General features: G+C 45.7%; 1 protein-coding gene across 1 annotated transcript in view; it reads right to left on the minus strand.

The window, feature by feature from the left end:
* The window catches only part of adgrv1 (adhesion G protein-coupled receptor V1), a 306,098-nt gene that overhangs the window by 244,457 nt on the left and 34,957 nt on the right, over window positions 1-26,684 (minus strand). Inside the window, 9 exon segments of the mRNA XM_080765672.1 lie at window positions 2,904-3,127; window positions 3,537-3,713; window positions 7,070-7,408; window positions 10,076-10,349; window positions 12,960-13,324; window positions 16,682-16,918; window positions 18,124-18,237; window positions 19,242-19,349; window positions 21,910-22,005. Coding sequence (XP_080621798.1) covers window positions 2,904-3,127; window positions 3,537-3,713; window positions 7,070-7,408; window positions 10,076-10,349; window positions 12,960-13,324; window positions 16,682-16,918; window positions 18,124-18,237; window positions 19,242-19,349; window positions 21,910-22,005 — 1,934 coding nt within the window.

Below are 26,684 nucleotides of genomic sequence, written 5' to 3' on the forward strand. Positions count from 1 at the left end.
TTAGCACGCACGCTCGCAACATGCAACACGTAGACTAGTATGCACAGCGCACGCACGAATGCACAGTACATATTATACACTGGAACCATACTGGAATTGAATAACGGCGACCTGGCCCTTTCCATGATGTCCGTCATCACGATATTGTGAAGGGCCAGGCCTGGATATCACATATCGAGCCCAGGCCTGGATATCACATATCGAGCCCAGGCCTGGATATCACATATCGAGCCCAGGCCTGGATATCACATATCGAGCCCAGGCCTGGATATCACATATCGAGCCCAGGCCTGGATATCACATATCGAGCCCAGGCCTGGATATCACATATCGAGCCCAGGCCTGGATATCACATATCGAGCCCAGGCCTGGATATCACATATCGAGCCCAGGCCTGGATATCACATATCGAGCCCAGGCCTGGATATCACATATCGAGCCCAGGCCTGGATATCACATATCGAGCCCAGGCCTGGATATCACATATCGAGCCCAGGCCTGGATATCACATATCGAGCCCAGGCCTGGATATCACATATCGAGCCCAGGCCTGGATATCACATATCGAGTCAGGCCTGACTCTTATCAAAAGAGTACTATGTGCACCCTAAAAATGGCAAAATCATTCCGTTGTCGCTGTGATGTTAATGTTATTGAGGCTTTGGAGATTGACATCATGAGGATATTTTGCTTTCCTGCGTTTCTTGTAGCTACTGAAATGACCAGAATAATGTTAACTTGGATCTTGGGATTCCATCTAATCTAGTCTACTCTAGTGCGTGGGAAGTAACCACGTACATTTACTCAAGTACTGTACATTTTTGAGGTATTGCTAGTATACTAGTGGAGTATTTAAGATGGTCAATACTTCTACTCCACTACATCTCAAATGCAAATATTTAGCTGGGAGGGAATTCGGGCCACAATCATCAACAGTGTGCACTAGGTGACCAGTTTTAGATTTGTTTACGTGCCGTTACTGTAGGTATGGGCATAAGGTTTTCAAAAACCATCGCGGACGAGTTGGGCTCACCCCCTAGTGGTCTGCTTGCAATGAATCCAATATTAGATAAGTTAGGTTGAAACCGCAAACAATTGATAGAATACAATTCCTGTTACTATTGGGCATGCTAAATAAATAACATTTAGGAAAATCTACGTTCTGGAAAGGCATCCTTTTCAAGATGGCATGCATGATGTCTGCCGGGGGCTTAAAATACCTACAGTATAAACTGGGATTTAATATTGCACTTGTTGAAGTTTTTTATTTTTAGCATTTTGCATCAAGCGAAAGATGTTTGCTCAGGACATGTTCGCGTTCGGCACTTAGAAGTGCACTGTTTTTGTCAACATGGGAAAGGGAAACCATTGTCCATTGATCATTTCTTTTAAGAGGCGGCTGTTCATAGCTACTGTGGAGTCAGTAGGTACTGCTGTATGCATAGACCCTCACAGTACAACAGGGGAAAATACCTGGATGGAGTCTACACAAGAATGCTACGAAATGTGGACCTCTATGGGGATCTACCACGCGTCACGGACAAAGTCAGAGAGAGAAGGATGAGGCTGGCAGGGCACTGCGTCAGGCACCCAGGACTGGAGGCAAGTTAAGTTGACCCTATGGGAGCCAACCACAGGGCAAAGCCAGGAGGGGAAAGAAACGTACCACCTACACTACAGAGCTCAAGAACCTGATGTTGGATAGGAAATTGTGGAGGGCAGAGATCCAGAAATCCCGAGTTGGTGTTGGCTAGACCTCACTCTCGCAGTAACAGTGTTGTATTTTATTTAATTTTTCAAGGTAAATGCAAGAGGGGGTGTTAAAGGGACACTTCACCCTTTTTGCAAAAAAATATATGTTAATGACGTTTAGAAGCTTTAGATCACTTTCCTGGGGGTATTTATGTGTGTAATATGTGGTTTTAGATATTTTAGATTGTAGCAGTGAGCCTGTTGTCTCTGATGTCATGGACACTGGTCTCACTACCTTCCTGGACTACAATTCCCATAATTCTTTGGTGCACTGCTCCTCCTTGTGGATAGGGGGGAGAGCTGTCTTACTGAGACAACATGTAGTCCAGGAAGGAAGTGAGCCCAGTGTCCATGACATCAGAGACAACAGGCTCACTGCTACAATCTAAAATATCTAAAACCACATATTACACACATAAAGACCCCCAGGAAAGTGTTCTAAAGCTCCTAAACGTCATTAACATATATTTTTTTGCAAAAAGGGTGAAGTGTCCCTTTAAGTTATTGATACGCTGTCTATTACGGTACTCTATTGTAATGCATTCCGTGCAAGGTTTATGGTACACACAGGACGTGTTAAGCCACTGTGGACGCCATCTTGAAAATGATGCCTTTCCAGAACTTGGATTTTCCAGACATTTTAGGATGTTATTTAGCATACCCAATAGTAACAGAATCCATTGACAATCCATCTCTTCTAGCAATCATTTGGATATTTATACTTTTTAGAGAACACTTATCCAAAATCACAGACAATATCCAGTCTAATATCATGATATGGATTTAATATTGATACTAAGGATGACCCCGATCACGTATTTTTGCTCCCGATCGTGTGAAAATGACGTGATCCGCCCCGATTTCCGATCACGTGATCCGATCGGGGACAACCCTGATGGAGAGTGTTTCTACATGATCGCAGTATATCCATACTTTTACTCAAGTATACAATTGAATGTGGTACGTTTTCCCACCATCTAACTGTACATTCCCCGGTCAAATCACATCCCAAACGTCTCATGGTCATTTCCGTCCTCCTCCTCCTCCTCCTCCTCCTCCTACAGTGGTGTTCCCTTCCTTACTACCGGCCTGACACCTAGAGGTACCTAGAGGTTTCTAAAGGTTCTTAGGTACCTATACTATACCGTTACCTGTCCAGGGTCAACAGCAGGGTCTCGTTGACCTCGGGGACGTCGTCGGCCATGACGGTGAAGTTGATGGCGGCGTCGCTCTGCCCGGAGAGGAAGACCACCGAGCCGCTCAGGGGGTCCAGGTCGTCGCGCGTCACGTCTTCCTGGTTCTCTCCCATTGGCTGGAGGCTCCAGAACACCTCCGCCCGGCCGTCCGTGCCGTCGCGCCGCAGCGGGAGGGAAAACTGTGTGGGGAAAACCATAGACTGTAAAGAGAATATGGACACAAAGCGTTCCCCGGGTCTAACATGGACATAAAATGAAGCCTGTAATTCCTTGCACTGTATATAAGTCGCCATATTTCTAGATCCATTTGGGGCGCAGTTGGCCATTGGCTGGACCAGACAACGAAGCATGACCTCATGCTTCCTTCTATGTACGAGGAGTCCAAGCTGAGTCCAAACTCGTAAGCAAAGATACGAGTGAAATATGCAGTGAAAGAATCTATATATTCTAAGATTTGCGCTCACGTTTTCAAGATTTTCAGATTTTTCTTTCAACAGCTAAAGTTTTATAAACGATGGTTAAAAGTGGTTGAAACGCCACAAGGCGACACAGATGCGTTCCAGGCCTTAATGTGTCGTATATACATACCGTGCTGGTGTTGGCGTCCTCGGGCTCGTGCACCACCACGGTGCTGTTGCTGAGGAAGCCGATCTCTCCGTTGGCGATGTCCGGCGTGACGGTCAGCGTCAGGTTGAGGGCGCCGCCGAACCGAGGGCTGATGGGCGGTATGGCCGTGACGATGTCCACCAGCGCCACTGTGTCCAGCTGTGTGTGTGTGTGTGTGTGTGTGTGTGTGTGTGTGTGTGTGTGTGTGGGGGGGGGGGGGGGGGAGATAAACGAGTCACGCATCAGTCCGGAATTCAAAGTGTATACTTGAGTAAAAGTACAAGAGTATTGGCGTCAAAATGTACCTTAACCCATTCAGGCCTGACGTCGAAAAAAAAAAAAAAAAAAAGTTTTCTAAATCAGGACAATTTTCGGAAAGACTTGAGGCACATTTGAACGATTTAAAAAAAATAGCAGACCTACACAAGTTCACTGCTTGTAGATCTGCTATTTTTCAACACCTAAAGTTTAACGTAATGCTTAAAACACCAAAAGGGGTTCCCCGCCCGCCCAGAATGGGTTAAATACCAAAAGTACCAAAAGTACTCATTATACAGAATGTCCCATTTTTGTCCCAAGTTTTCAAATGTATAAAAATCTTGTATTTGGCCGAAATGTATATAGAGGTGACGTGGGTAACGTAGGCCTATTATGTGGTCTACATATGATAATCCCAATCTACAAAGTAACATAGTAACTAAAGTGATCAAATAAATGTAGTGGAGTAAAGGTACAATATTTGTCTCCGATGTAGTGGAAAAATAAAAGTATCGAACATTGGAAGTACACAAATGTACTGTACAAAAATGTTCAACATTTTTCTGAATGTTCAACATACAGCAGACGTACAGTGAGCTTTGACGTACCGTCTGCTACTTTGGATTAGTGTGACGCTGTATGATCAAGAAAAAAAAAATCACACCCTCCTCTCTCTCTCTCTCTCTCTCATTAGCAGGCAACAGTGCAGCACTATCTCTCTCTCTGTTCCTGGCACAACAGCGCCCCTACTGGTACTCATACTGGTGCTCATAGTCACATACGTATTAGGTAGGTTAACGTCACATAGGAGAACACACAGGTGAACACGGACATTGCCGTTCCTTGGAGTGGTTGCACCACTCAAAAACAACACAATAAGAAAGTTCAAATATGCCCGGTAACACGACGGTAACAACATGGTCGGAGCTGCTTTAGGACAGCAGAACATCCTGGCTGTTTAAAAGCCTTTTTATAGTATACAGACTGAAGAGAGAGAGAGAGAGAGAGAGGGAATGTGTTCACTTGAGAGTGCCTGGCCCCTTTCCCTTCAGCTTGTTGTATGGGGGTTAGTGTTTCGGTGGATCTCTCAGGTTTAATTGCCACTACTTTGTTTCGCTAACGAACCGCTCTTTGGCGCTACAATTTCTGTCCCTTTTTTACGGATGTGTGTTGGATGGATGACTGTATTGGCCATTTGTCACCGTCAATCTGCCTCTGCCTCTTCCGTGTGCGTGCGTGTGTACGTGCGTGCGTCTGCTAATGTGTGTGAAAGTGTGGGACAGAATTATAGCACCGCTAACAGAATGTGAAGCAGGTACTTTTTTTTTTGGTTCATGTCTTTGAATGATGTGGTTTGTTGTTGGGCTTGGACAGTTGGACGCTGTCCAATGGAAGCAGGCCAGACTCGAGACCCTTGTCCTGTTCACAGTGTTTACACATGTCACACTTTATGCAACACACACACACACACACTATTTTTTACTTTACTGGAGAATTTCCCATTTGCAATACTTTTACTTCTACACTACATTTCAGAGGCAAATATTGTACTTTTACTCTACACTACAATCCACTACAATCATTTGAAACTTTTGGTTAGCTGGTCTAGTGTGACGCAATGACATAATGCCGACTATTGTCAACTTTAATAGATTAGCAGTGGTATGCTAGCCTGGGAGGGTGCCGTACTTAGCTCAGTCTAGTCACTGGTTCCGACAAACGACAAGCTGCCTCAAACCCTAAGCTAACCATAAGTGAGCGAGGTTAGTGTGTCTGTATGAACGAGTGAGCGAGGTTAGTGTACCTGTATGAAGAAGTGAGCGAGGTTAGTGTGTCTGTATGAAGGAGTGAGCGAGGTTAGTGTGTCTGTATGAAGGAGTGAGCGAGGTTAGTGTGTCTGTATGAAGGAGTGAGCGAGGTTAGTGTGTCTGTATGAAGAGGTGAGCGAGGTTAGTGTGTGTGTATGAAGAGGTGAGCGAGGTTAGTGTGTCTGTATGAAGGAGTGAGCGAGGTTAGTGTGTCTGTATGAAGAAGTGAGCGAGGTTAGTGTGTCTGTATGAAGGAGTGAGCGAGGTTAGTGTGTCTGTATGAAGGAGTGAGCGAGGTTAGTGTGTCTGTATGAAGGAGTGAGCGAGGTTAGTGTGTCTGTATGAAGAGGTGAGCGAGGTTAGTGTGTGTGTATGAAGAGGTGAGCGAGGTTAGTGTGTCTGTATGAAGGAGTGAGCGAGGTTAGTGTGTCTGTATGAAGGAGTGAGCGAGGTTAGTGTGTCTGTATGAAGGAGTGAGCGAGGTTAGTGTGTCTGTATGAAGAGGTGAGCGAGGTTAGTGTGTGTGTATGAAGAGGTGAGCGAGGTTAGTGTGTCTGTATGAAGGAGTGAGCGAGGTTAGTGTGTGTGTATGAAGGAGTGAGCGAGGTTACTGTGTCTGTATGAAGGAGTGAGCGAGGTTAGTGTGTCTGTATGAAGGAGTGAGCGAGGTTAGTGTGTCTGTATGAAGGAGTGAGCGAGGTTAGTGTGTCTGTATGAAGGAGTGAGCGAGGTTAGTGTGTCTGTATGAAGAGGTGAGCGAGGTTAGAGTGTCTGTATGAAGAGGTGAGCGAGGTTAGTGTGTCTGTATGAAGGAGTGAGCGAGGTTAGTGTGTCTGTATGAAGAGGTGAGCAAGGTTAGTGTGTCTGTATGAAGAGGTGAGCGAGGTTAGTGTGTCTGTATGAAGAGGTGAGCAAGGTTAGTGTGTCTGTATGAAGAGGTGAGCGAGGTTAGTGTGTCTGTATGAAGGAGTGAGCGAGGTTAGTGTGTCTGTGTATGAAGGAGTGAGCGAGGTTAGTGTGTCTGTATGAAGAGGTGAGCGAGGTTAGTGTGTCTGTATGAAGGAGTGAGCGAGGTTAGAGTGTCTGTATGAAGGAGTGAGCGAGGTTAGTGTGTCTGTATGAAGGAGTGAGCGAGGTTAGTGTGTCTGTATGAAGGAGTGAGCGAGGTTAGTGTGTCTGTGTGAAGAGGTGAGCGAGGTTAGTGTGTCTGTATGAAGGAGTGAGCGAGGTTAGTGTGTCTGTATGAAGGAGTGAGCGAGGTTAGTGTGTCTGTATGAAGGAGTGAGCGAGGTTAGTGTGTCTGTATGAAGAGGTGAGCGAGGTTAGTGTGTCTGTATGAAGGAGTGAGCGAGGTTAGTGTGTCTGTATGAAGAGGTGAGCGAGGTTAGTTTGATAGGTACCGCTACAGGTTCTAGCCTGGTACAGACGAAGGGGGACACCACTGTATACCTGTATGAAGAAGTGAGCGGCGTTCTGCAGGAAGGCGTCGTTCCTGATGGGCAGCGTGAGGTTGGCCTCCCGCTGGCCCCCGGCGAACAGCACGCTGACCGCGCCGCTCCCGTTCAGGACGCGGTCAGGAGCCGCCGCCGCCGCCGCCGCCCCCGCCGCGGCCGGGACGTAGAGCGCCGTGAGGCCCAGGGCCACGCGGCCCAGGGCGCCGCCCTCCCGCGCGAAGCTGAGCGCCAGGAAGCGGCCGCCGTCCGGCGTGCTCCGGATGCCCTGCGTCCGCTCCGGGTGGAAGCGGAACAGGCCGTAGACGTCGTCGCTGTCCTGGAGGTAGAACACCATCTGGATGGAGGAGGAGGAGGAGGAGGAGGAGTCATTTGATCTGAGTGAAAGTGGAAGATTGTTCCAGTCACAATAACCTTTCCTTACTTATCCGATTAAACAACGTGAAATGTATAGTATTTCCGCTTTGAAAGTCATGGTCTTTACACCGGTTGCATTTAGCGACAAGAGAGGATGGAGGGACATTTGGGAAAACCCTGTCCTCATGTGTGCATGGTCACACCACCACACAACCCTCGTCGGTCATTAAGTCTTGATTAGAAGAAGTACAGTACAGTACAGTACAGTACAGTACAGTACAGAGAAAAGGAGGGAGAGACACAGATGAGCTAATGAGGTTTCAATCAATGAATCAAATGAGGCTGAGGTTTCTGTCATCGCAAAAGGATTAACGGCAATGACTTGACGTTCTCCTTCAGTTTGGGGTTTTGCTGCACTCTCTTATTTAACCAAAATGAATCCTCTGCCTTGCCCCTGGACCTGTAACCACCACCCCGCCCCACGTGTGCGATGACCTCGCTGTGCGGCGACTCACTCACTCACTCACTCTCAGTGTGTGGACACACAAAACACTGAAAACGGGGATAAGTGGTAGACAGTCAGTAAGACAGTTTTAACCCATTCTGAACGGGAACCCATTTTGGTGGTAGCATCACGTTATGCTTTAGCTATTGAAAAATAGCCACTCGGTGGCGCGCTATGAGCTTGTAGATCTGCTATTTTTTGAAAAGTCGAAGAACGACTGACATTTTTTTTTAGAATCTGATCTGATCTGGTCTGTCAGAATGGGTTCATCAGACCCAGTGTGTGTCCAGTGGAAACCTCGTATGAATCTGATCTCAGGTCAGAATGGGTTCATCAGACCCAGTGTGTGTCCAGTGGAAACCTCGTATGAATCTGATCTCAGGTCAGAACGGGTTAACTGCCTTACTGTCCACCACTACCCCGTTGGAGCTCTAAACCGGGTCTAATAATTTGAGCCCCGACCCGGCCCAGCCCAACAAAGATCCAGCCCGAGTCCAAACCCAACGCCCGTGACATAATTGGAACAAACTGGGGGCGGGGCTGAAATCTTAAGCTCTAAGTATCTGTACTGTACTCGTTACAGTACTACAGTAATGCCCGGGATTCGAACCCTGCAGGTCTCCCAACTGGAAAGCCAACATCTTAACCACTATAACCTAAAAAAAGGTGAACCCCCCTTTGGATGGGGGAGATATTAGGCTTTTTGACCGTCAGACAGAGGGCTCCACAGAGCCACTATATGCTACACTTACATTTCTAAGAAGGGACCCCCGGAACCCAAATTGACCAAAACATTTTAAATTAGCCACATGAACCACAATTTAAAATAGTGAAAATAGCAGATCTGCAAGTTAACAATGCATTGCGAGCATTATAGACGGAAAACAGATAGATTTCGATACAGAAAAAGGCATCGTTATAAATAAATTTTACTGTGCTTCGTAGTACTTTTTTTTTAAATTAATGACACTTGTCAGGAGGGGAGGGGAGGGGAGAGGAGAGGAGAGGAGAGGAGAGGAGAGATGTAAGGAGAGTGCATCAGAAGGAAGCATATAGAGTAGTAAAACAGAAACCCGGAGCTAATTTTAGCGAGTCATCCTCTCTAATTAAACCCCTACTAAGTCTGCCAGAATAGTTTTCATGAGCTTTTAAAAAGTGCAGCTCATTCATTTGGCCCACGGGGGATGGATGGACCCACGCACGGCCGTCTACGGCATCGCCTGACTGATTTGCTCTTCAGAGGGGTGTGATGGATTAAGCATGCCATGGACGACACTTAACACTGATTAAGTTGTCCTGCTTCAAAGGAGGCCGCCCCTCCTCTAATCCGCATATGAGGGAGTTTGTGCTGAGACAGCTCTCTCTCTCTCTCTCTGAACAAAATGACAAGCAGACTCTGCGGCCTTCGCAGCCACCTGGGTTTGCCCTAAACGTATGTTTTGCATTTTGTTTAGTGTGTTTTGCACCCACGAGGCCGAGCTCTGGATGTGTCTCATCTAGCATCTTGAACCACACGGACCCTATATATGGCGTCTCTCCTCTGGTTGGCAAGACATTATTGGCGCTGTTACTTGCACTATAGTCCAGTCCATTTTTGGCCTGGTGCCCCCAAGAGCTTGAGGGCTGCAGCACCTACATTTTAAGCCTGCAGCATTAAAGATTAAACCAGGTCTGGGTGTCAATCTTGGTGTTCAATTGTCTGCTTCCTATATAAGTGCACCCTTTCCTCACAGAAAGAGCCAGGTCACGCTGGGACAAAGATGGCAGTTCTAAAACACATGAGCGCGCGCTCACACACACACACACACACACACACACACACACACACACACACACACACACACACAGAGTATCCCTGGTGTCTGAGCGTTGTTTTTCGATCAGCCACATTAAGGGAACACCCATGGTGCAGAGTCAGTGACACACTGAGACGTCCATTTCTGCAGTGTGCCAACTTTAACACTTCATCTGACAGTAGCCACACACACACACGCGCGCGCACACACGCCGCGACCACCACATCCTCCAGATGCTGTCCAACCCCTGCAGACTTCTCCCCAGCAAAGAGTGGTAATAATGTGCATGTTCACACACACACGCACACACACACACACACACACACACACACACACACACACCCACCTCCATAGGCTCGTCCACCTCCGCCCCGCCGGTCACCGAGTCGGGCAGCAGTCGGAGGACGAAGGGCTCCGCCTCCTCGGGCAGCTGGTCCGCCACGACGTGCAGGGGCAGCGGGGCGCTCGTCTGGCCCGCCCCGAAGCGCAGCGTGCCCGCCGCGGGGCTCAGGTCCTCCGACACCGGGGAGGAGTCGCCGGAGGCGTTCCGGCTGATGGTCCAGTTGACCGACACGTCGCCATAGTTCCCCCCGTTCCTCACCACGGAGATGCCTTCGAACCTTGACGGGGGAGAATTTAAAAACTTCAGTGCACTGTGCCTAGTGACTGTAGGCACAGTGCAAGGAATAAATGCATTCGCCATGTATCCGAAGGAAGTCTGATCCAATCACTTTTAGATTTACTCCAGTTTAATCCCGAGTTTAAGTTTTGTTGTGTTCGAGATCTGATTTTAGGCATGTTTAAGCCTCCAGGAAAATCCGTGTTGAGGTTCTTAATCCACTGTTTTTCATTAGAACGTCTTTGTCCTACTGTCCAGTTGGGATTGTGTTGAAGTCCAGCGCATTTTAGAGCTTCAATGGCGTGAGCCATGAAATGTTGCACGAATCTTGTGGTTGTCTTTTTTGGCATTGTTAATATTGTATCCGTGTCGTCCCAGCCTAGTACCTCTTGTTTTACCCGTTTCTCCGACATATTGTAAACCACATTTTTCACATGTGATTAAGTAAATGCAGTTGCTGGTTCTGGCTGTTATTTGTTGTTTAATCTCTAACGCGCGTTTTGTGGTTCGAACCTTGACGGAGGAGAGAGAGGAGGGGGAGGAGGGGGAGGGGAGAGAGATGGCACTTCTTGGTCTTCCCATGTGGATTGAAGCTAAACTAAGTGTCAAAATATAGCTGTTCTAAAATGGGTATAGTCCCCAATACTCGATTCTGATTGGCTGGTTATACCGTCACGTGACCGGTGTAAATTACACCGATAACGCCACTCCTTCAATCACTTTATATATCATCCGCAGCTGATTCCGCAGCTGTACTGCATCATGGGGAAGGGGAGCGCTTGATTGCCTTACAAGCACATGCCGTGCGGGCGTGTATAAGCACCGCCCCGGCTCATAATGATAATCATCATAATGATAATGTGTGGCTCCAGGCAGCCCCGTAAAGACAGCAAGCGCTATTCTATAATAGCGCCTCGTGTCGTGACGCCCCGGGGGGATTCTTTTTTTACATTTTGGCCAAAAGGTGTATTTTAGGGGTGCAGTACTTAGTTTAGACAGTTTTTGGTTTAGACTAGTCATTGGTTAGACCAGTCATTAGTCCTATACAACTACAACCTATCTCAAACCCTCACCTCCCACGGGGGCAGCACACCTAAACCTATAACCTTAACCCATGTCTAACCAATGACTATAGTCTAAACTAAGTATGCACCCCGTATTTTAGATGTGAGGTGTGTTCCCACTAAGAAAAGTAAGCGAGAAGCGAAAGTTTAAATTTTTTTTTTTTTTTTTTACTGAAGACGAGAGGCTGTTCAGCCTGTGAAGCGTGCTCATTATTCTAAAACCACTGCAGTCCTATATATATATATATATATATATATATCCTTTGGCAATTTGAAAATAGGCGATTTACAAGCACATCTGCAATTTAAGGATTTTTATACATAATGAGAACGTGTGAAATTGGACATTCTGCATAATGAGTACTTTTCCTTTTGGTGCTTAAGGCGCATGTCAAGTGGATTTTTAACACAAACTAATAATTAATAATTTCTGCAAGTAAGTCAAATAATGGACTAATGGAGTACTTCTTCCATCACTGTGTCCACTGCTGGTTATGAAGGGACGGTTTAACATAAGAGAATGTTGGTTATTATGAGCCACACTTTGAGGTTTCAAAGAAAAGAATAATCGTATTACACGGGAATAAGTGTCACGGCAATGATACATGAAGCCACTAAGCCATGGACGACCGAGGTCAAGCACAAATGCACCGCGATGTTCCGTATAATTACAGGTGCAAAGCGGTCATAATCCAATCATTAAACACGATAAAGCCCTTTATAATGAGGCATAGCCACTAGGGCTGCGAATCTTTAGGTGTCCCACGATTCGATTCGATTCCGATTCTTGGGGTGACGATTCGATTCAAAAACGATCTTTTCGATTTTTCCGATTCTCGATTCAAAAAAGATTTTTTTCGATTCTAAAGCAGTTTTTTCTTTTTTATTAAAAACAATTAAATAGAATTTTAGCATGATCTACTCCAGTCTTCTGGCATGAAAGCAGAGTGCATTTAGTAAAAAGCTTGTATAATTGTAAAGGTTTTATCAACTGAATGATTTAAACACACAAAGGTTAAATCCAAGAGTAAGAACATGTCTAATTTATTTAGCTTGCACAAATTTGAACCAGTACAAAAGTTACAAAATCTCTTCTCACTCAATACCAGAACAATACATTAGTATTAAAACAGGTGTAAAATAAATACAATTGGCAGGCTTAGCTTAGCTGGTAGTAAATGCACTATACATGCACAGGTACATTTGTAAAAAAAAAAAAAAAAAAAAAAAGAATCGATTCTGAATCGGACGGCATTAGAATCGCGATTCTAACTCGAATCGATTTTTTTTGACAGGCCTAATAGCCACTCGGTGGCGCGCTACGAGCTTGTATAGGTCTGCTAAAAAACCGAAGAAGGACTGACATTTTTTTCCAGACCTGTGTGTGTGTCCAGTGGAAACCATCGTATGAATCTGATCTCAGGTCAGAATGGAGTTAAATCACCAGTTCTGCTAAAACAACGGACTCCTTTTCCTCGACGGCATATAATAGCAAAGAAAAGGACTATTCCGGAGAGAGTGGAGGAGACACGGCGGTTATACTACACCTCTGTATGGAGTCCTCGTTGATGCTGAGCGGGTGGCCGGGCGGCGTGCCGCCGCCGCCGCCGCCGACGACAACGATGGACAGCACGCCGTGGGGCTTGTCGTTGGGCTCGATGGTGACCAGCACGGCGTCCCCGGGCGGCGCCGCCAGCACGGCGTCGCCTCGCAGCGTGGCCTCGCGCAGCACCACGGTGAAGGACTCGGCGATCTCCGGGACGTCGTCGTCGCGCACGCGGAAGAGCAGCCGCACCTCGTAGACGAACGGGGGGAAGGTGGCGGTGGGCGCCGGCTGCAGGTCCACGAAGTCCACGGCCGGCGTGGCGCTGCCCGCGCCCTCGCCGGTGACCACCGCGTACTGCACGGACACCTGTGTACGGCCACCGGGGCAAATTGTACAAAAAAAATGTTTTGACGTGAGGAAGAGGGCAAACGTTGTGCACGATCGGGCATCGTTGTGCCGAATGCCTCTCAGCCGGCCCACCTTTTTCCAAACCGGTTGCTTCCCAGTGGGAACCGGTTCAGTTCTTTGTTGGTTCTTATAGTCCATGAGCTCCAAAATTGAAACGTTAATTACTAGAATTTCGCCCGGCTTCGCCGGGCTCATCCCAGTGTCGTTGCAATAACAGAAAGTGTTTTTTATTTCTCATAAATACGCAAACATGGTGAAACAACTACAGTCACAGAGAGCAGTGGCAAGGTAGCTGCTGCCTGCTAACGATGCAAACAACAGCCTTGCCTGTCGTGTGTGTGTGTGTGTGTGGGGGGGGGGGGATAGCACTAATTTTCGACATTTTACTGTGTCATAAATATGTACATCTGTAGCCTATATTGTGATTACATTTGACCGTACATTTGACTCTTGTGTTATATTCTTGTGAAATATTCAGTAAAGTATTGTGGTGAAATATTCACCCCAAGTTGATAAGATATGCAGAGAATATAATAGCAAGAAGCCCCAGTTTGAAATGCATTAGGCCACAGACCCCCATTTGATACCATTTGCTCTCTGGGAAAATCAGGGTCCATTTGGTTCCATTTGTATGCTCTTGGAGTATGATGACTGTGCTAACAGTATTATCATCAAATATGTCTCAGTTTGAAGATTCAAAAAAACATATTTCATATGTGTGAGCTTGTAAAGTCGAACGTTCAACCTAGAGACAGTGTTGCCAAGTCTGATCATTATAAGCTACTTTGGACTTGTTTATCTATTGGTAGTCCTTGACATGGAAATGTTTGAGTTCCACTGCTCTGAAACAACATTAGACAACAAAGTGTGACAGTCAACACTATAATTGATTATTTTAAGACTAATTTCCGGACCATTTCTGATTTACCTACTTTGAACTGGCCTATTTTTTAGGCCTGGTTGCTTGTTTCACTCTCACATCCACGATATGTGGCAACCCTGGTCCCTGGTTTGTTTTGCGTGTGGATGTTGTTTTGTGTTGCTTTAGCATCTTTAGCACAGTATCTATCACAGGGTGCAGCAGCTGCTGCTGTCATGAAAACGCAAGTTTCTGTCCCAGAAGCTCACGTTAGGTCTGCGCACACTGTACGTTGCTATGGCAAGCTGTCATCAAATGCTGCTAACGTTGTGGTCAGCACTGTTAGCATGTGTGCTATCAGGCAAAAGCTGAGATAGATATAAAACTACTGGCCAAAATGTCATACAAAACACAACCCCTCAAATCGGAATGTGATTGTGACCTACAGACCATCATGATTTGCTTGCTGGACCTATAAATAATTTATTTGCATTAAATTGCCACTCGCCTTAGCCTGCATGCCTATTCTGTGTCTCTGTGTGTGTGTGTGTGTGTGTGTGTATGTGTGTGTGTGTGCGCGTGTGCGCAAGACAGACGTGCGTGTGTGTGCAGGCTGAGAGCTGCTGACTGTGATTGACGTGTGAGCTGGATAAATCAGTGAGAGTTGGAAAAAGCGCACGCAGAGCCAACTCGCAGGCAGTGCCTCAGGCCAGATGCCTGAGAATCGGCACAGGATTCTCTGGGTCACCAGTGTTGGTGTGACACACACGGCTTCCACATTTAGCTTCATACTGGGTGAAAGTGGCGTTCCAAAAATTATTTTTCCCCTCGGAATTCTTATTCACAATGAGATGGAGTTGAGGTGTTTGTGTTTGCTTGCTGGAGCTATAATTAATGTATTTGCATTAAATGTCCACTCGCGCATCGAAGTAAAAAGCAAGATGGCCGATTGTGAGACTGAAAAGTAGCTGTGGGGGCGGGCCTGGAGGGCCTATGAGAACACGGAACAGTGTTGCCAGGTTTGCGAATTGTAAGCGAGTTGTAGTGTGTGTAAGTAGCCTGGTTAAAAGGCCTTGTTTCTGCCCGTGTTGGGGCAACAGAACATGTCGACCAGTTTTGTTAACCGCTTTTGGTCAGGTGACCAACTCCACAAATGTTAAATTAGATGAATCGAGTAGGCAAAACCATACCTACTGTATATTAAGATTGTTATCACCGTTAAACTTCCCCAATTGAGTACTTATACGCGAAGACGATGATTTATTGTATTACAAATTTTACATTTTTTTAAATATGCAAATGAGGCATTATGTAGGAAAATATGCCAAATAATCAAAAATATGAAAAAGCTACTACTGTGGAAGGGTTATCATGTATTAATTTACTTGTATTGATCCTATAAACAATTTAAAGGTAGAGTAAGTGATTTCACTTAATTCAAATCACTTATTTTTTTGTTTTGTTGTGATAATCCTCTCTACTATAGAGTGTGCTGACCATATAAGGAGTTCCTCCCTGTCCCCAGTTAACCCCTGGGGGTCAAAAAACCGTAGGTTTCGTTTTTGACTCTCTATCCTGATTGGACGAAGGCTTAGGTCCCACAGCCAAAAACGAAACCTAAGGTTTTTTGAGTGAAATCACTTACTCTACTTTTAATATAGGGTGTAGTTTGCCCACCAATTTTGGAGCTCTGGCTCATGGACTAAAAACCAAAAAGAACTGAACCGGTCTCAGTGCAAGGCGTTGTGAGCTTGTAGTTTGGATATTTTCACAAACTAAGGGCTTGTCGGGGTTCAAATGATAATTTTTTGGGGGGAGGGGGGGTTCACAGTCTGAAAACTGTATCCCTGTGCCACCCGAGAAGCTCCGACAAACCGCATTTCTTCAGAACCACTGGAATAATCACGTGTGCTTAACCCTCTAAGACACAGCGTTGCTTTATAGTTGTTATATTTTAATTAATTACTTAATTATTATTATTTTCTTCTGTTCTTTTTTTCACCTGAACGTCATCAGTGATGTTCATTGCAATGCCATTGGTCATGATATTTGCATATAAATACCCCCCCACAGAGGCTGAAATTCACACAAATTAAAAATGTCTGGACTTTTGAACAAATTTCAACCTATGACTTTTGACCTTTAACCCTAATAAAAGTAAGTAAAATGATTGTAATATTTTTTTTTTGTGATCATTAGAATGTCTAGAACATGTTCTATTCATTATTGTGAAAGATATCCCCAAATGTAAATTATTAATTTATTATATTATATAATTATCATATAATGTGCATAACATTTTCATCAAACCTTTTTTTTTTTTACATCTTTTTTTAACCTAATTCCTAGTAGTACAACGTAGTAGTAAGGTTGAAATCTCTTTTTTTGCAAGTTGAAATTAATGTGGGTCTTTAGAGGGTTTAAAATAATAAATAAAAACTCAAAAACAGTATGACCTCGGTGTCAACGGAGCCGACCAGCGGCCCGCCGTCGGTGAGCCGCCCGCGGGTCAGCGTCAGGGCGACGACACCGGCCGTCTCGGCCACCACCAGCACCGACTGGGAGAAGCGCAGCGGGCTGTCGTTGCGCCGGATGCGCAGCCGGACGCCAACGGAGCTGGCGTTGGGGCTGAGGAGGGCCCCGCCCGCCGCGCCCGTCAGCCTGACCACGAACACCTCGTCGTCCTCGGGGATCTGGAAGGAAGGAGGAGGAGGAGGAGGGGCAGAGGGAGGAGGAGGAGGAGTGGCAGAGGAATGACACGGAACGTCAGCAGCGCACAGAACCTGTGGAACTATAGTGCTTCTCCGAAGGGAGTGACGCCCACACAGCCCACGCCACACCAGAGGTAGTGGGCCATGATCTGATACTTAGGCATGTAACCATGGGGGGGGGGCTAGTGAATTGTAGTGTGTGTGTGTGTGTGTGTGTGTGTGTGTGTGTGTGTGTGTGTGTGTGTGTGTGTGTGAGATATTAAATGTGAGCTTTAATCATATTCCTCCATGCAGTCACTTTCAACAGTAGAAGCCTCCCTTAAGAGCCAGTTTAGGCTCTGAGTGCCCAATATAAAGAAAGAAAGAATTTGTAATTCTATTATGCATGTGAATGTGCACGTCATCACCTGTACACCAGATTAGAGGAATTTTCAAAATATGGATGAATATGGATTTTTTTTGGGTTGAAAACCAAGACGTCTTGACGTCCTTGGCACTTAAACATTAATTCAAGCTATAGGTTCTAAACAAGTTCTACAGCTGTTGCACAGAGATTAAGTCATTTTACATGAACAGTAAACGAAGATTATGAAAAAAGCTTGTGGGGGGGAGGTAAATCATAAAAAAAGATTCTTCGGTCATTTGTCATTTATTTTGCGTTTTAAAATATCGTGAAAAGTCGTATCGTGAACCTCATATCGTGACTACGTATCGCATCGTGAGTTGAGTGCATCGTTACATGCCTGTCTGACACCACCCAGATGTTATGGACACCCATGGATACGTTTGTCCTTCTGCTGCTGCTCAGCCACCAACGTGTGGAATGCCTTTGACACCATCCATTAACCCATTAAAACACAATCGGTGCCGGAAGTTCTTCAAAATAGGAGCTCTGGGGTGCCCAGAGTTGTCTGGACGCTTTTACTCTGAAACCCACGACCCGATGACATTTCCGGGTTGGGACGTCATCCATCCATTTTAGTGGATGAGATCGAAAATCTAAAAAAAAACGTGAATAACTCTTGATCTAAATGAAAATATGACCCCCGGTCAACAAAAAAAAACACTGTTTGAAATAGACACTCGTGCTTTCTAAGGTGTGATCCGAACTCGGCCCCCAGCCTGGTACCCTATAGTCAAAATATGGCCCCTTCAGGAAAATTAATTGGGGAACCCTGGACCTATACCTGGTCGTCCACAATGAGGACGGTGAAGTTGACCACAGCCTGCCCAGGGTGGATGGTGATGTTCCCTCGGTCTGGTCTCAGGTCTTCAACGGCCGGGTTTGGACCTCCAGAGATCTGACCACACACACACACACACACACACACGGTACAGGTCTGGTCAATGTCTTGTCATGTGCGATTGTGTGCGCGTGCGTCTGCGTTAACCCATTTCGGTGTTAGCATCATGTCGCGCTTTAGCTATCGAAAAATAGCAGACCTACAAGCTCGTAGCGCGCCACCGAGTGGCGCGCTACGAGCTTGTATAGGTCTGCTATTTTTGAAAAGTCGAAGAGCGACCGACGCAGAAGACATTTTTAGATATCTGATCTCGGGTCAGAATGGAAAACTGTCAGGAAGTAGAAGACATTTTTAGAATCTGATCTCAGGTCAGAATGGGTTCATGTGAAACGTGAGGGGGGGGGGGTCCACTTGTGACCCACCTGCGGGGACAACCAATGGGACCCTGAGCTGGTCACGTACAGGTTTAACTTAACTTAAAAAAAAGTACTCGTTTCTACTTCACGTACAAGTACCAATACTACTCTGTTACAAGTACAATTCGAAATGTACTTCGAGTAATAGTACAAAATATTGGTATGGCACTCATTGAGCAGAATGAGCCATTTCAAGTTTTAAAATGTATAGAAAGTGTCTACAAGCTGATAGCGTGCCACCGAGTGGTGCGCTACGGGGCTTGTAGGTCAGCAGTTGAGCACCACTGACATAGAAACAAATATTAGGATTTAGAAGCCTTTCTTTTATCGACCTCAGTCCAAAATGGTTAAGTAGTATAAGTAACTAGTAACAAAAAGGCGTGAAATACATGGCAGTGGAGGAAAAAAAGCACAATATTTGGATCCGAGATGTATAGTGGAGTAGAAGTAAAAGTATTTGGAAATTGGAAATGCTCAAGTGCAAAAATACCAAAAAATATACAAATACAGTTATCATAACTATAACCTTTTCCACCACTGTGGGTGAAAAGGTCATCTTAAACAATGCCCACGCAATATCAGGGGACATTGTGAAGCATTGCGTTCGGGTCAGTCCCGTCGTGTCCCACAGTGCACCTCTCGCACCTCAAAGTACACCGTCACCGTCCCATACGTCCCCTTCTCACGGAGCAGGGTGACGGGGACATATTGGCTGCTCCCCCGCGTGGGCTCATCCACTATGATCTCTTCACTCTGAGAGAGAGAGAGAGAGAGAGAGAGAGAGAGAGAGAGAGAGAGAGAGAGAGAGAGTGCGGGGTGAACGAGGAGGAGGAGGAGGGGAGAACAGAGCAGGAAAACGGAGATTGTGAATAAAAGTTACAGCCGTCTGCCAGACTTATCAGGGATGCTATAATATATATATCGATGCTTACCAAATAAATGTCCATAGTCTGCTATATACTTGTCACATCTCACGTGAGTATGGCGAGCATTGTATACATTATACACAGCTCGACTATTGCGCTAAGAATGACAACGACACAGCTGTTCAGGAAAACAGGGCATGTGAGAAGTCTCCCACTGCCTATGACGACATCCTTAACCTTCACACGTATGCACTTCATTTTTTACACATTACACATTAGACACTGAAAACCCACCTGTTCGGAATAGCATTCCCGAGCTGATGTGTTTTTAACCTGTCACAATACTGTTCTTACTTGTTTTACTCTCATTTTACTTGTTCTCCAATAGGAATATTTGTCTTTTTCTCATGAAAAAAGGAAACACGCAGGTCAATATTCCGTTAAAATCCAGAGGTTTTACTTTTCACAACATGATTTATATACCTTCCTTGGGCACGAAAAACGTTTGAGAACTATACTGTTCTATAGAAGGCCTGTAGGTCAACTCGTTTTTGGGGCGGGAACCCCTTTTGGTGTTAGCATTATGTTGTGCTTAGGGCTGTTGAAAAACAGCAGATCTACAAGCTCATAGGTTGTATAGGTCTGCTATTTTTGAAAAATCGAAGAACGACCGACATAGAAACATGGCTTTTTCAGAAAACTGGTCAGCATTAAGAAGACATTTTTTAGAATCTGATCTCAGGTCAGAATGGGTTAAACAAACATGTCCGTCTCTCTACCCATGCAGGCCAGGAGGGCATTATTGATTCTCAGGCAAGCCAAATCACTACAGCACGGTTACCATAGAAACCCCCGCAAAGTCTCCCACGGATAAGTGAAGGCCCCCAGAAAGCTCTGTAAAACCCCCGTTAGCAACCACGCACGCACACGCGCGCGCACACACACACACACACACACACACACACACACACACACACACACACACACACACACACACACACACACACACACACACACACACACACACACACACACACACACACACACACACACACACACACACACACACACACACACACACACACACACACACACACACACACACACACAGGTGGACCCTTGCAGGGTGACTTATGACCCAAAACCCACCCACTTCCATCACTCATTTCTTTAGTTCTTTGGACTGTATGCATATAGGACTGTAAGATAAAACAATGATGACATTGATTATAAAGCATAGTAAACATGTCCTAAAAATACGCTTGTAATTAGGCCACGAGTTTCGATAACGTCAGAATCACACCTGTCACACCCCTTCCGAGGGGGGCCGGCCCGGGTTCCGGCGAGCCTTCCCACGTCCAAAACGGTCGAGAAATGACAGAGTTTATCGCGTTGCAACTTTCCGTGCTCATTCCGTGCTGGGACGGACATACAAATGTTCACACAAGAAACACAAAAATCCTGCCCTCATCTTTTATCTTCAATTAGTGCTTTGCTCAGCCAATAAAATCACCGCTATGGGGCGATCAGCCAATCACAAGCCAATGTTTGCGTTTACACAAACACGTTTATATCGGCCACGTGGCGTCTTATGTCGTCACGTTGTGCCCTAAACAAGCAGTAAAGTCCATAGACTTGGCTGCCATAAGGCTATACCCGTATACTCTTCAAAAGCCACGTATTGGAGGGACTAGCGCCGCTCAAAGAAATGCCGATCACGCCAACGATTAGCTGCTCACAGACGGACGGACGGACGGATACACACGCGGATGGACGGACATGGTGCAAAACAAGAGTCTCGGCCTGAAACTTAAGAGTCAACCCATTCTGTACGGGAAACCCTTTTGGTGTTTTAACTAAGCATTATGTTATACTTCAGCTATTGGAAAATACTAGCAGACCTACAAGCTCGTAGCGCGCGCTAGGAGCTCGTAGGTCTGCTATTTTTTTGCGGCAAAAAATGCGGCACAAATCTTTGAATATATATTCTTTCACGGCGAGAGTTTTGTTTTATTTCCGACGTCAGGCCTAAAATGGGTTAAAGATCTGTAGGGGTCAATTTTTGGTTACCATTGCCAACTAAAATCTCCATCATTTAGAGATTTTAGACCACCTGGAGGCTGGAACCCCCTCCCCCCCGAACTAGAACTACTGGTGTACGAACGAGACTATAGTCTCCCCCAGAATGTCTCTGTGAAACACTCCATGGTATAGTGGAGAGCTTCGGCTCAATGCTCGTCTGAAACCATCACATTTTTGGGGCTCGCGAGATCGCGGCCCGAGGGCGGACGAACAGACAGCAGACCGGCACACAAGTATAAACTGCACATAATTAGGGTTTTCTCTGCATTCTTCGAAAGCAGGAGAGAGAGAAAAAGGGGACATGTTTCCGTTTAAACTCCCGACGTCGATGTGGAAGGAAGTGGACGGCTGGCGGAATTACTTACGGAGTTGAAGCCAATGATCCCGAAGGCGTTGTCATTGGACAGGATGGTGATGGTGGCTTTGTTTGGCGTCCCCAGCGTCACCCCATTGGAGGAGCTCTGGAAGGCACGAGGAGTGAATCGGTTAGCGCATTCTGACCCGAGATCAGATTATTAAAAAAAAAAAAAAAAGTCTTCTCTACATCCTGACAGTTTTCTGAAAAAGGCTATGTTTTCTGTGTGCCAGTCGTTCTTCGACTTTTCAAAACAAATAGCAGACCTGCAAGCTCGTAGCGCGCTATGAGCTTGTAGGTCTGCTATTTTTCACTAGCTAAAGCATAACATGATTTCAACTTCAAAAGCATCAATTAGCGAGCTAGACACACACTTGCAGATCCGCTACTGTCGATGCTTCCGTGTGACGCCGTTAGTATACGATCAAGTCGGACATTCATTTATGAAAAAAACAAAATACAAAAAAAAAAAGAAAAACACAAAAGGTTGAAATAATGGAGATAAGAGGTTTCTGCCCGACAGCGACGGTATATGCGCTGGGTGAGAAAGCTCTATTGATTGATTATTATGAGTACTATAGCAGGGATCATCTCTAAACCTCCTCAAATTCTCGCATAGCTCAGTATCAAAATATCAAAAAAAACAACAACAAGGGATTTCCCAGGCAGCTTTTCCCCCAAACTGTGGGAATAAATATTTGGCAAAACAAAAAAACACAAACTTTTTTTTTTTTGTATATTGATAATACGGTATTAAAGTATTAAAAGAAAATAATGGAAATGTTTGCCGGGGGTTGCCTGCATATATAGGAATGTTATGGAAGGCAGTCACAGCAGATTGGGATTGAAAAATCTGCACATCTTGATCACATGATCCCAGAGATATATGTGTAATGATAATGAGTGTATTGCACAACATCTATAGGAGCAATACATACATTATTACATATATACCAACCGGTGATTAGTAACCGAAAAGTATACAACGTTATAGTCACGCTGATCCAAGCTGGACTGTAATCGATTGGTTGACCATTAAAAACACCCAAAAAAGACCAAGTGAGTGGTCGGAATGGGCGGGGCCGCAAATCCTTTCAAAAAGTCATCCAAGGAGCTTTCGACAGCGAGCTGTTTTTCCAACTAAACGCTGAGGCATTATATCCTGTGACCTTTGCAGAGAGGTCGGCGTGTTTCCACACCGCTGTGAGTGAAGAGGGAAAGTTTATTCGGGGTGTGTGTGTGTGTGTGTGTCAGTGTGTGTGTGTGTGTGTGTGTCTGTGTGCGTGTGTGCGGTTCGCCAAGCTTTCCGTTGGTAAAAGGCTTTACAGATGTTTCCGAAAGCCGCTTCGGAATCGGCGTCGTTCGACGACCGATGTGACCGTTCCGGTATCGTGTCTTCCGAAGAAATTGGTTTCACCGAGCAGTGTCTGTGTGCGTGTGCGTGTGTGTGTGCGTGCGTGTGCGTGCGTGCGTGCGTGGCACCATCACACAAGCAACAACACCAAGCATTTGCTCTCCCAGATGTTTTGCTCTCTTATCCAAATACACACCAGAGGTTAAGCCCGAGGCAAAAACCACTGTGTGTGTGTGTGTGTGTGTGTGTGTGCGTGCGTGTGAGCGAGAGTGCGGTGCACGCATGCATTTATGTGTCTGTGCATGCGGGAGATGGAGACCTAAACATAGCTCTGTTTTACCAATGTTCCCCATTTTCTTGTTCTTAAATTGAGTTTATTTTTTGACACTTCAATGCTTTGGCAATGCGTACGTATGTCTTCTCATGCCAATGAAGCGCCTCTGAATTTGAACACACACACGCGCGCGCACACATGCACGCATGCACGCACGCACACAACATCTAGGCTACATATCAGGTCTGGATCTACAAGCTCGTAGCGCGCCACCGAGTGGCGCGCTACGAGCTTGTAGGTCTGCTATTTTTGAAAGAAATCGTAAAAATGTGGCGCAAAATCTTTGAATATATATATATTCCTTCAAAGTGAACGTTTTTAACTCGGGTCTAAATGGGTTCAATAGGGCTCGCAAACCTCGCACCCTTTGGTATGCAAATTCAAACACCAACTTCATATACACTTGATGCAGATCTGATAATTATGTAGGGCTGGTAGGCCATCACAATCACGCCGGTAAGCGTGACAGCCTATACCGTGACGTCAGCCTTGCAAGGCCAATTAGGGAACTCTGTCACCTGTGGTTTGAGCGGTGACCCCTCTGTCACCGCTCCAGGCAGACTTCCAGTAAGACGATATAGGCCAACGTTTGGCCCCAGCTTTGTCTCATCTTTGTGGGGTAAACAGTCGAGGCCAAATGAGTGTCATCTGGCCCTCCCCCTCTCTCTCTCTCTCTGTGTCATATGGCCCTCCCTCTCTCTCTCTCTCTCTCTCTGTCCAACTGAGTGTCATCTGGCTCTCTCTCTCTCTCTCTCTGTCATCTGGCCCTCTCTCTCTCTCTCTGTCATCTGGCCCTCTCTCTCTCTCTCTCTGTGTCATCTGGCCCTCTCTCTCTCTCTCTCTGTGTCATCTGGCCCTCTCTCTCTCTCTCTGTCATCTGGCCCTCTCTCTCTCTCTCTGTGTCATCTGGCCCTCTCTCTCTCTCTCTGTCATCTGGCCCTCTCTCTCTCTCTCTCTCTGTGTCATCTGGCCCTCTCTCTCTCTCTCTGTCATCTGGCTCTCTCTCTGTGTCATCTGGCCCTCTCTCTCTCTCTCTCTCTCTGTGTCATCTGGCCATCTCTCTCTCTCTCTGTCATCTGGCCCTCTCTCTCTCTCTCTCTCTCTCTCTCTCTGTGTCATCTGGCCCTCTCTCTCTCTCTCTCTCTCTCTCTGTGTCATCTGGCCCTCTCTCTCTCTCTGTGTCATCTGGCCCTCTCTCTCTCTCTCTCTCTCTCTGTGTCATCTGGCCCTCTCTCTCTCTCTCTCTCTCTCTCTGTGTCATCTGGCCCTCTCTCTCTCTCTCTCTCTGTGTCATCTGGCCCTCTCTCTCTCTCTCTGTGTCATCTGGCCCTCTCTCTCTCTCTCTCTGTGTCATCTGGCCCTCTCTCTCTCTCTCTCTCGATCACATACCAACTGTGGACTGCATGGTGACAACAAAACATCCGTTCTCACTTCATAAATCAAAACATTAAGAAAAACCTATATAATGTGGATCCATTTTGGTTACATTAAATTAAGAACCCACATTCTTCATTGAAATTATAAAGTTGTTCAAAATCTCTCTCTCTCTCTCTCTCTCTCTCTCTCTCTCGCCGATATGCTGAAGTGGATACACGGTTAAAGTGGTCTTTATCCCGGAAGCTTAAAGCCTATAAGCAATCAATCACGAGGTGACAGCTAAAGGCTAAACGATAACCATGGAGATAGCCTCTAGGTGTAAGGCATCCCGGCGCCATGGTGCTAAATGGGCCATTCCTTTAACATACATTGTAAATCAAGGCTCCTCCTTCTCTGACAAAGTTAGCCCAGTTTCAAAAAGGGAAATCATGTGTGTATTCCTATTATATTGTATATATGTATTATGTTTTGGTGTATGCATTGTATTTTAAACCTATTGTTCGCGAGTGTATGGCCTACACACTATAGCCTATTGGCCCATTCATCTAAGACTTAGATGAATGGAGTTTCAGTGTGTGTGAGTGAATACGTTTCAGTACAACATTTCTGGACCTTAATTATTTGTTTTTGTGTGGTGATGAATCGCCTTAACAGCAAGACGTTCTCTGGTTTTTGTTTTGGAGTTGGAAACATGTCACACAGTTCCTGCCAGAGCTCAGCCAGTATCTTATAGCGCTACTTGACTGCTACGTAAAATTCTTTGCATAATTATTTGGGAAGAAGTGGTCGCTACAATATACATATACATACATACAATGTGGCCATGATGTCGGTCATCTACATGTATGACATCATGCGTTACTATGATACCCAGGGGTTTGCGAGATGAGATTAGCTGCAGAAAGACAGACTCTGACACAGACACTCTCCTAGAGGGACAAACATTGTAAAAAAAATACCCACATGCCATCAATAAAATAAAAATAAAAACATGACACTGCCTTTGCACCTTACAGTTTGGCCAGGAATGGGTTTGGTAGTAGTTTCTTTGGGAAAGTCAAATGATAGCTTTATGTCAAGTTAAGTTTATTTATGAAGCTTTTTTTTTTGTCAGGTGAAACCTGACAAAAAACAGGCCCGTTTTTATTTGGTTCCATTTGAAACACTCTCAGAGTTAAAATAACATTGATTTTACAGTTTAAAATCGGGGGTCCCAGAGTAGAAATGCCATTAAATGGGGGGGGGGGGGGGGTCCGTAGACTAATGCATGTCAAACTGGGGGGTCCTTGAAATTAAACGGGTTGAGAATCACTGCTAGAGCCATACCAATCTTCTCTCATGGGGGGGGGGGGGGGGGGGTCCATGGCATATCTTTTCAAATGGGGGGTCCGCGGGGCTAATTATTGTCAATTTGGGGGTCCTTGACATGAAAAGGTTTGGGAACCAGTGCGCTATGGAAAAACAGCAGATCTACAAGCTCATAGCGCGCCTTGTAGGTCTGCTATTTTTTGCACTAGATCCAGCACGGGGATGTGCTTATAGGGATAGTCCCCGTTTTCAATCTGCTGCCGAGCCAATCAAATTAAACTCATAGGGGAGATAAACCGGAACCGAAACCTCCTGGAAACCCGGGACTACAGTTATGCACAGAGAGCCAATTGTATTGTCTCTATTTAAAAAGTTGTGAATACAACAGTAGCATCCTATAAGGATTCTCCAT

The sequence above is a fragment of the Protomyctophum bolini genome (assembly GCF_963924005.1).
Source record: "Protomyctophum bolini genome assembly, chromosome: 6".
NCBI classification, from domain to species: domain Eukaryota; kingdom Metazoa; phylum Chordata; class Actinopteri; order Myctophiformes; family Myctophidae; genus Protomyctophum; species Protomyctophum bolini.